This window comes from Sceloporus undulatus, chromosome 2, assembly GCF_019175285.1.
Source record: "Sceloporus undulatus isolate JIND9_A2432 ecotype Alabama chromosome 2, SceUnd_v1.1, whole genome shotgun sequence".
NCBI lineage: Eukaryota > Metazoa > Chordata > Lepidosauria > Squamata > Phrynosomatidae > Sceloporus > Sceloporus undulatus.
In genome coordinates this window covers 76,553,971-76,565,536 of record NC_056523.1, presented here as the reverse complement: position 1 = coordinate 76,565,536, position 11,566 = coordinate 76,553,971, and the positions used below count along the sequence as shown (strand labels likewise).

At 39.7% G+C, this 11,566-nt stretch overlaps 1 protein-coding gene across 1 annotated transcript in view; it reads left to right on the top strand.

Moving 5' to 3' along the window:
• The window catches only part of LOC121923507 (2'-5'-oligoadenylate synthase-like protein 2), a 22,504-nt gene extending 17,770 nt beyond the window's left edge, over positions 1-4,734 (top strand). The window contains exons 5-6 of the mRNA XM_042453985.1: positions 1,813-1,957; positions 2,765-4,734. Coding sequence (XP_042309919.1) covers positions 1,813-1,957; positions 2,765-2,812 — 193 coding nt within the window. The 3' untranslated portion in view covers positions 2,813-4,734. The remainder of the gene's footprint in view (positions 1-1,812; positions 1,958-2,764) is intronic.
• Positions 4,735-11,566: the final 6,832 nt, after the last annotated feature.

Here is an 11,566-nt window from a genome sequence, read left to right as displayed (position 1 = left end):
CGCCAGGCGCCTCGTGACGTCATAGATGCGCCGCAGAAAGAAGCTCCGAAATGGAGCTTCTTTTTTGCTCCGCGCGGGAGTCGCGCGGTTTGGCTGCTGCAGCTCCCGCACGGAGCAAATGGCGGCGGCGGGGGAGCGCCGCAAAGCGGCGGTTTGTACCCCGCCTAAGTTTTTTATGTTGTTGTTTGTTTTTAGTTTTTCGGGCTATGTGGCCATGTTCTAGAAAATTTTCTTCCTGATGTTTCACCAGCATCTGTGGTTGGCATTTTCAGAGAATGCTTTGCCTGGAAAAAGTTGGGTGTATATATACTGTGTGAGCCTGGGAATGCAGGAGTGATTTGCATGTGTATTGTTCTGTGCTGATGGCTGGCCTCAGCCTGGGAGGCTAATGCAAAAGAGGATTATTGGTGATGGTTATCTGCTGGGAAAGCCCCTGCCTCTGAATGGTTTCCTATTTGCATTTGCTGAGTCTTGCTATTCCTCAGCAAATGCAAATAGGAAAACCATCCCAGGCAGGGGCTTTTCCCAGCAGATAATGGTCACCAATTAGCAGACATTAATCCTCTTTTGTATTAGCCTCCCAGGCTGAGACCAGCCATCAACACAGAACAATACACATGCAAATCACTCCTGCATTCCCAGGCTCACACAGTATATATACACCCAACTTTTTCCAGGCAAAGCATTCTCTGAAGATGCCAGCCACAGATGCTGGTGAAACATCAGGAAGAAAATTTTCTAGAACATGGCCACATAGCCCAAAAAACTCACAAAAAAGCCATGGATGCCAGCCATGAAAGCCTTTGACTTCACTAAGTTTTTACCTGACAGAGCACCTCTCTAGGAATCAACCAGAGACACTGACTATAGAATTGCATTGGAGTTGCTACAAATGCCTAGTGGAATGTTTTCTCTAGGAATTTCTAGGTCCTTCAGTGTGGCTTTTGGTTAAAGTTGGCCATAGAGTTGCCCTGGAGGACCTAGATATTCTTAGCAAGAACATACTAATAAAATCCGTGAATAATCAAATATGAAAAAGTTAAAACTGCAAATGTGTAGGGACAAGTGTAAATATTGTACATTTAAGCCATGCATATGATACTGTATTGTAATTTAAAGGTATAATTTTAATTTTGCCAGTTGTTTATGTCCCAATTATTGGCATTACATTCAGCGATATATGGGAATTACAATTTATAAGTAACTTTAATATTAAAAATTACTATGGATTCTGCATGGTGTGGTATGGGAGAAGATGAGTTATCACATCAAGTGACACCAGCCCTAGTGATGCCACTGCTGCCTATCCAGAGGGCTACTGACAGAGGCACAAACTGCTTTTGCCAGACTTCTGGTCTTTTAAAAAAGAGTTACTAAGACTACCCAGTGATCAATTTGCCTTTAGGTACCCTTTTATCAGAATTGACTTGCTGGCATACAACAACAGAAGGCTGATTTGGAGGCCCCCTGAGAAAAAGGAAGAAAGACAAACATAAAACAGTGTATTAGAAAGTGGGCTTTATTTGGAATATGTAGATGTTCTTTTGTTGTTGTCCTGCCTTTTTCTCAATTCAGGACACAATGTTACAGGTTACAATAATTTTTTTTAAAAATATTAAAAATCCACAAAAGTTAAAATGAGATTAAACAATCAAAAGTATTTTTTTTTTTGGTTGGAGTCATCAATCCATAGCATGTTTAACTCTCTTATAATCAGAAAATTAATTGCGTATTCCTTCATGGTTATTTTTCTGTTAGTTTACATACCCTGAAATATTTCTTCATAAAACTAATGTATGTTTTTGTTCATAGTCCTGTGATCATGGATCCAGCAGATCCAACAGCAAATGTAGCCCGGGGAAAAGGTTGGGATCGGTTGTCCATGGAAGCATTAATTTGCCTAACAATGCCGTGCTGCAAAAAAGGCAGTGAGCCTGTGACCTCCTGGAATGTGCAGGTACTGTTGGCACAAGTGGGGCTCCTACTGGTATTCAGATTAGAAAAGATACAAGGTAGACATGAGTTTGGGTCATTTTCTCATGTAATGTTTCAAGCTCTCCAACTGATTGTTCAGAAACGTCAATGCAATGTGCACACATATCTTGACATTGTCCCCCAAGCATAGTTTTAGAGTGGTTCACATGTGCAGGCTTTCACTTGCTCATCTTCACATTAAATTTGTGAACCAGAGTCATATTTACATGAAGAATTTGCTTTGGCAGAATTGCATGAATAAACTGTCCCTTAGGGTTGAATCATCACTGATTCAGAGTTACTGGAAATAAGTAAAGAAATTACAGTCAGCCCTTTCTATCTGCAGGCTTGTCATCTGTGGATTGGAGCATCCACTGATAGCCCCACCATGTTCTCTCTAATGGCAGTGCAGCCACACAGCTATGCCAATGCTGCCACGCATATGTCATGCAATCACTGAGAGGAATAGGACTTGAGGTCCCATGATTTTTGGCATCCACTTGATTCATACCCTGCTCTTCCTCATAGGAGCCTGGGGCCTAACATTTAGAACCTCAAATATCTCTCTTTCACACTGTACAATTATACCACTTTCATACCACTTTAACTGCCATGGCTGCATCTTACAGATTTCTGGGTTTTGGATGCAGAAGATTGCAACCTAGGGATGGATTTGATGAAATCTGCTTGTTCCATCTTTTTTAGCATTTTTGTCCACAAGTTATCTGAGTCTTTCCACTTTAAAATATCAAATACTGTTCAGCATTTAAGCCAACTTTTTTTCTTCCAGCCTGCCAAGAAATTTGCAGAAGATCAAAATTGGTGTGTTCTCCTATGAAACTGTTCTGGACCTGAAAAACAAGAATGAAGCATGTACAAATATACTTGTGAATCAACAGCACCTAACTTACAATGTTAGTGAACTAAATGATCAAAATATACTCACTGCTTACAATATTAGAAGTAAAGATACTGTCTAGCTTCTTTTTAGACTTGAGGTAGTCCTACATCCTTTTGAATCATATATCTCTAAATTGTGCTTTTATAGCAGGGGAGAAGACACTGTGGCCTTCAGCTCCCATAATTCCTCATCGCCTATGAAGCTGGGTAGAGCTGATGGAACTAAGAGGCCAAACATATCTGGAGGACCACAGTTGTCCACTGGTGCTTTACACATAATTACAGCCAGAATGTTTGGAGTTTCCCAGACTTCTATAGTTTTAGCGTAGTTTTTCAGTAGCACCGCTGTTTTAGATAATACATTTGAGCATTAAAAATGTCTACTACACTAACAAATTATAACAATTACAATACACTTGGCAAGAAAAGCCAACAATCTCAGCCATATAATTTCCCATCAACATGGTCAAAACTGAGCAGGTGACAGTACAACCCAATGTGTGGATTCAAGGGAACTTACTCCTTTATATATTGGAACTGCAGTTGAAAAATTGGTAATGGCAATTTTTGCAAATTATATCTTACTAGATATTAAAGATAGGTTGCAGAATATGTACTGTTCAAATATTCTGTAAACCTTAACCAAAATTCAGTAAAAGTTAATGTCAGAGATTTTTTCACCCACTTGGACATTTCTCCATTTCTACTCCTTATGAATTTTTTTGTCATAAATTCCCTTAATATTTGCTTCCCACTGTACAGTTGGCATCTGTGCAATATTATTTGCTCTTAATAGGCTGATTAAGAACCATCTTTTTGGTAATTTCATAGCTGAAAAAGAACCTAATAAAATCTGCATCAAAAATTTTCTGAGTGTTCATGGCCATAACTTATTTGAAAGTTTGAGGGTAGTGTGTTTCCAACCAAAAAGTACATTTGTTCCATAAATCCTATTTAGCTGGGAAGGTGTAAGGGACTGACTATCAAGGTCATTTGTTGCTTAAAAGATGATTCCTTCTCCCATTCCACATATGACGCCAACAGAAATAGTATCTGAATCTTACTTCATCAGTAAGATTCAGAATGCATCAGGGGTGCATTCACACGACACATGTTTAGTGCTATTATTTCACTTGAACTGCCATTCTTCCATCCTATGACATTCTGGAATTGGCAGTTTAGGCAGGAAATTTCGGGATTCAGCCAGTGAACCCCTGTAGAGCCTCAGAAAACTACAAGCCTTAGGATTCCATAAGATTGAACCATAGCAGTTAAAGTGGAATCATAGCACTATAAGTGTTTGGTGTAAATGGTCCCCAGATGTTCTTCACTTCACTACACCTTAAAATAGCTTAGAGCAGATAGGATTGGCACTGTTTTACAGCCCTTTCTTCCTAACATTTCATGAGTATGCCTAGCAACTTGCTATTATTATTTGAACCAATCCATTTTGATATTGGCCAGTTCTATCAGTACAGTATATGTTTTGAATGTAATCCCTTCCATTCAAGACTAATCCATCCATTTCAGATCATTTCTTCATCATGCTATTTCAATACAATTTAACAGTAGTCTTTATTATATTGGAAACATTGGACAGGATCTAGAAAAATACTTTGAATAATATAATCAATGACACTATCACCACAGAAACACTGTGGCTTAAAACTAACTGCAAATCCCTACCAGAATGGATCCATTGAATCTACTGCTGAATGACAAATCAATACATACATTTCATTGCTTCAATGAGTTTATTCTGGGTGAGACTAGCAACTGGATACAGGCATGTGATGTCACTTTAACATATGAGACTCTTCAGCTTTGCTCAGCAATGAAATCACTCCAAAGAACTAAAGCTGATGTCTGGAGTGTATCTGTTCTGAATCATAGCCCCTCAGGTGGTAGTGTTAACCAATAATCTTATTTTATAGCTGTCAGAGCTAACAAAGTCTGCTGCATTGCATATCCCTTTTCTTGCATTCCAGCCTTGGGCTGTCTGAAACCATGCTTGGCCTACACAAACAGTTCATCATTTGGGAAAATGATTTTGGTCTTAATTGTTAATCATTCTTGACATTTAACACAGTTATCATAGATTGTATTTTTTAAAACTTTTCATTTGTATCTGACCACACTATTTAACTCCCCAACCTCATCTGTATGTGTTAACTGCCAAATTACAAAACTTATAGCATTACATTATTCATCTTTAAAGTGACACAGCCCAGTTTTTCCTGCAGTGGAGTAACATGGCAACCCTTCTAGAAAATCATTAACAAAAGTATATGTATAGGCATTTTATACATACACCTCTGCAGTATTTCTGGACCACAAATCCCCCCGCATTGGCTATATTGGCTAGGGGTGAAGTGAGTTATAACCCAACAACACCTGGAGAGCCTTATGTCCCGCAGGCATGACCTGTAGCCAGTGACTGAACTTTACTGCTTGATCTGATCTGCAACCACTTTCAGTTTTTGCTTTTCCATTATTTGATAAATTGATCAGATTTATCAAATATAATACATACAGGGGAAGTATTGCTTGGTAGCAGCTGACTTATATGAAAAAAATTCAGTAGCTCTATACTTTAGGAGAGAGCCAGCATGGTGCAGTGTTCTGAGTGTTATTATTATTATTATTATTATTATTATTATTATTTGTATACCGCCCTCTGGCAAACCAATCTGGGCGGTTAACAACAGTAAAATATAAAATATGACAATATTTTATCCCTCCCCTCCTTAAGACAGTATTAAACAGTATAACATATTAAAACACAATATCAATGCATAAAAACAACAATTAAAAACTAAAAACCCTGATATCGCTCTGTTGATCCTCAACCATCACTAAGATGGGGCCACGGGAGGAATGAGGGAATCAGGGAACCCGGGCCGAGATGGTTAATCTGGAAAGGCCTGCGGAAGAGATCCGTCTTGACCGCTTTTTTAAAGCTGTCTAATGATGTTATCTGACAGATCTCATCCGGCAGGTCGTTCCAGAGTTTGGGGGCGACAGCAGAGAATGCCCTGTTGAACTATGACTCCAGTAGACTACACTTCAAGTCTGCCATGGAAACCCACAATATGACTTTGGGCAAATCATACTCTCTCAGTCCCAGAAGAAGGCAAAGGCACCCCTCTGTGAACAATCTTGCCAAGAAAACATTAGGAAAGGGCTACCATAAGTCAGAGTCCGCTTGAAAACACATAAGAACAACAACTACAACAACAGCACTTTAGACCTATGGCTCTCCAGATGTTTTGGGACTAAAACTTCCATATCCCCTCACCATAAACTATGTTGACTAGGGACAGCCCTGTATCTTCAGCTCTCTGAAAATGAAGTGTGCTGTCAGTCTTGGGCTGTAACTATTGTGAAACACAAACACAAACTACCAAGCAGTAGAGTAATAAGCTATGCAACGATGCCCCTTTGCAAGCAGAATTCATTAGCATCTACAGAAATAACAATAACTTAAAAAATAATATCCGAACTGCATGAAAATAACCACAAGGAGGCATAGAAGGACTTCTGTCTTACTACAAAACTTTCATTTTGAAAACTGTTTGTTACTTTGGAGTTAATCACATGTTTTGCTTTGCAACACGACTGCAAATAATCTCACTTACGCATTCCCAATTTGTTGTTCACACTATTTTTAAAAATCAGAACTGTATTTTTGCACATTTCTGAGTTCTGTTGTCAACACTGTGAACAAAGATGGGGTTGATTATGTGGATGTATTTGAAACATGTTCAAGACATGCAGTTTTATCCTGGTTTATCCCAGGTCTGTCTATATTGGTTATTCACACAGCTGACAATGTGAATCTTTCAGGAAAATGAAAAAAAAAATCCCTTGCGATCAATTATCCTGGATTTTAGTAGCCCCCCCCCCCAACTTAATTGGATGTACAGTATTGGAAATTCATGTGAACAACACAGATTCAACCTATATTCTATCATAATTATTTACACCCTCTGAATAACCCCTATGAGAATGTAACTGCTGGGGTACTGCAACAGCCCAGGCTCATGCAAAGAAAACAATGTCAGTTAAACAAAACATGGTTGCACAGGTGATTCAGTGACTGCACTGTGTCGACAAAAGTGTAAGTATAATAAAAGACAAATGTATTCATGTGATCTTTATTTTTTGAACAATCCATAGTTTACACAAAGGGATCTTGTAGCACTTTGAGACTAACTATGCAGAAGAAGTCCTCCTGGCCCTCTATTTTATTTTCCCTTCCAGTAGGTTTTCATTCCCCTCTTCCAACTATCAGACAGCCTCATGTGGCAAATGTGTATGCTCAGTCCTCATTGCACGGTTTGTGTGATACCCAACCAAATTTTTGTACTCAGTCTTGAGATTCCATTGAGCATGCTTGAAACCTCTGCCTCATGCATGGCCATATATGTACCAGGATTTAGAGAAATTAGATTGGTGTTACTGTAAATATGGAGTTCTCAGGCAGAACTGCTTATTGTTTCAAAGGGCCCAAACAGACAGGCCAAAATAATGCTGCTTCGGGTCACTTTGGAGGTATGCTGTTTAAATGATGCATACGTCCTAAGAGGCCAGAAGCTGCACCAAAGCCACACTCCAGTCCTAAGGACTAGAGCAGGGGTCCTCAAACTCCGGCCCTCCAGATGTTTTGGACTTCAGCTCCCAGAATCCCAGATCATTAGCCAAGCTGTCAGGGAGGGCATTATGAGGTAGGAAGGAAATTTGCTTGTGTGCGGTGATTGGCTGAAGCTTCTGGGAGATGGTTCAAAATACCTGGAGGGCCAGAGTTTGAAAAGCCCTGGACTAGAGCATAGATTTGGCGCAGCTTCTGGTCAATTAAAATGCATGTATCATTTCAACAGCACACCTCCAAAGTGACCTGAAGCATCTTTATTTTGGCCTGTCTGTTTGGGCCCAAAGGCAAGCTTGCTGATTTGTACTTCCCACCAAGGCAACCACATCATTGGTATACCACAACAGCCCATGGTAATCTACTGTTTAAACTTGCTTCCTTTGTTTCCTTCAATGAATTCAAAGTGGAGTATATGGCTGTTGTCCTCCCCACTTGATACTCAAAGTTAGGCTGAGAAAGTGACTTGCTCAATGTCACTCAATGAGTTTTAACGGCTGTCCCCATTCCCTGCTTCATATTCACTACATCACAGTGACTTTAAAGAAAGGGACACAAAACTGGAGGAAGTGGAGGAACTTCTCCAAACTGTTAGACAATTCCCCTTCTGGTTATTCAGATGGTGAAAATAAGCCAGGTAGAATCTGGGTTGAATCTTTGTTGTTCAGATGTATTTTGAATGAATCCAATTAAGGGGCTTTTTTGAAGGGAGGCTGCCCAAAAACCCACATAGCCTGGGATAATCAATTTTGGGGGATGGGATTTCTGAGCTTTTCTAAAAGATTTGGATTCTTGGATGTGTGAATAACCGATGTGAATATACCCAGGAAAAACCAGGATGAAACTCTGCATGCCTTGAATGTGCTTTAAATACATCCGCATTATCAACTCCATCTTTATTCAAGTGCTGACACGTGTGAACAACCAAACTCATGAGATGTGCATAGATGCAGTTCCATAGTGTGAATAACAAACCTAGAAGGTGTGAGTGAGATTATTCACATAGGTGCACTAAAAACAACAATGTGTGAATGACCCCTTGTAAAGTCCTAGGCAGATAATGAAAACAAGAAGTTAATTCCACCGCTGTTCATAAGGATAAAAAAAGAAGGTTTAAATGCTAGTGGTGAACTAGTTTATCCCATGGCCAACACTAGGCTCCCATGCATGATATGCACTTCACCCACTCCTAGTTCATGAAGCATTTAGAACTCTCCGCCTCACCAAACTACAAATTGCATAGTTCCATAGAGAATGGAGCCATGCCACTTATAATGCTATCAGAGCACTGTAATTGTGTGCCATGAAAAAACTTGGGAGTGTGACAAGGTCTAAATTGGGTTCAATATAAGCTAAACTTTTCCAATGGAAGGAAAGGGAAGACAGGTTGACTCACTTATATTCTTTTTTAGACACAGCCTGGGCCAATTGCTCATCACTACTTTAACAGAAAATAATTGCTGATCTATATTCCCTTGCCCAAAGAAGCAAGGATTCTGGCACCACACTGCTTAAAAGCAAACAGAACAATTTCATTAAAAAGGTACAGGAAAAACAATTGAAAATAGCATCAATAAAACATTATTATACAAAATAATTATCATACAAGAGGAAATAACTTGCTGGGGGGAAAAATCAAAGCACAATGGAAGGGGGCAATGGCTCTTGCAACTCTGTTTAAATGGAACTCAAAATATTGTTGATCTATTTTGAGTTGCTAGACTTTTTTTTTCTTGGGGATCTTTAGAAGAATCATGACAGACAGAAAGCCAGCAGGTTAAAGGTTTTCCCTATTGCTTCATGGTAGGAAAAACAAACATTTGCCTGTCACAGAAGTATTTCAATCACAAAAATACTCCTAGGAGAGAGAAAAAAATGAATCACTGAAATCTGCACCATCAGATATAATCATAATGGCAGAGCTCTGTTGTTGTACTTAAATCAGTGATGGCAACCCCAATGCCTATTTTTATAGCTTGACAGCACCCCAACTGAAAGTTTTCCAAGGCACTGCAGATCAGGGCCAGTTTAATGTAGTGGATTGAGTGTTGAACTAGGAGGCTGGGAGAGCAGGTTTCCAATCTCCACTTGACCATGGAAATCCTCTGGGTAAATTTGTGGTAGTCACACTTTTTCAGCATCAGAACAAAGCAAACCCCCTTTGAACAAATCTTATCAAGAAAAGCTCATGATGTTGTGACTTTGGGGTCACAATAAGTTGGAAATAACCTGAAGGCACACAACAACAGCAGCAGCAACAACAATAACAACAAGCAAATCAGGGAAATGACATCTGCAGTGCTTTTCTGGTCATGGGATGTGTCTAGAATAGGCAACTGGAAGGACCCCTCAGGTTTGTGCTACAACTGCTTACCCCAATATTCCCCATGAATGGGAAGTTGCTGCAAGCATCATTTCCAAGTGCTTTGGTCTGTTTCAAAAACCTCAAAAGCCCTTTAGCTGGGGTGCTGCTAGGCTGAAAAGGTAGATTTTAGGGGTCATGTTCCGTTGTTAGAAACCATAAACATGAATCTCCAGTAGTTATGAGATCGTAGACCCGTCTTACAGTCTTGTAACAGGATGAAAACAATGTCATCAGTCCTTCTTAATGTAGAAGCATATGGCATAACATATAGCACAATGTAGGATGTAGCAGAATACTGTATGATAAATACTAACATTTGAAAAGATGAGCTGTATTTCAAACTGCTGCCTCCTTCCATTCTGAACACAGGGTTGTTTGGCTATGCTAGCCTAGGTTAGGTGACAATGCAGAAGATGAATGTGTCTCTTGAATGGAGTTTGGAAAGGGTACTTTTTTGGAGTGCTAGATGGGGTTTCTAGAAACCTTAGACACCAAAAATTAACAGCTAGAATCCTGTTGGTCAGTTCCAATTATAGTAGACCCATTGACTCCATTGCTGAATGGTGAGTCAACACTATGAATTCAATGAGTTTACTGTAGTTGGGACTAGTGATAGGATTCAGGCCAATTTTCCCACACTCTGCTCTTAAATTGTTTTGCACCATTGGGTGACCTTGGGCAAGTCACATTCTCTCAGCGTGAGAGAGTGTGACAAAGGCAACCCCCATCTAAATAAATCTTTTTTAAAAAACCACCATGTGATAGGTTTGCCAGGGTTGCCATAAGTTGGAAATAGCTTGAAGACACACAACAACAACAGCAACAACAACAATTTATCTCCTGATGTCCTCACTGCCTAGGGGAAAATGTGTTTGTAGCTGGAGAAAATAGCATGTGTTCCTTTTCCTGCAGCTGTGGAGCATTAGGAAGATACACACACCCATAAAAATGTCTTACCCAGGATAAGCAGCTCCATGTATCCTAAACATTCATTTTAGCCAAAAAATTCTAACATAGGTACATCAGCTTGCAGTTGATGTGAAACAAGCATCACATCAAGGGGAAAACTAGGATAGTTCTAGCAACTGACCACAGAATGAGCAAGAAGAAGGAATTTGCTTCTAGCTGGCGGAAAAAGTCAGTTCCACCTGCCATTTGCTCTCGGACTTAGGGCTAAAGAGAAGCACGCTTGGGCCCCATCCATTGGCCAAGGGTCCAAGGGTAATTTTGAAGTTGCATACCCTGCCTACCAAGAAGAACTTCGAGGCAAAGTAAAGGTCAACCATTTAGGGGAAGTGAAAGATGAAGGAACACTTTTCTTTTTCTGCCAAAAAGAACATTGCAAAAACTATTTGCTTTTAGATTATAGGCCAAAGCTTGGAAATATTACTTTTGTTTTAGGCTACAGCTCCCCAAATCTAGTGTTCAACATGACCAGTGGTTTTTCTAAGGTCTGCTGCAGATGCAAAGAGAAGCACACATGATGGTGTGAAGTCTAAGGACTTTTGTTTATTGTCACTGTGAATGCGTGAGTTTGAGTTTGTTGTTGCCATATAAAGAACAAACTGTTGTAAATGGTCTCTAGAATCATTGGATGAAAAGACAGGGTATAAAGCTTCTAAATCTGTGGTTCTCAACTCTTGGACTTTGAGGTGTTTTGGACTTTATCTTCCAAAATC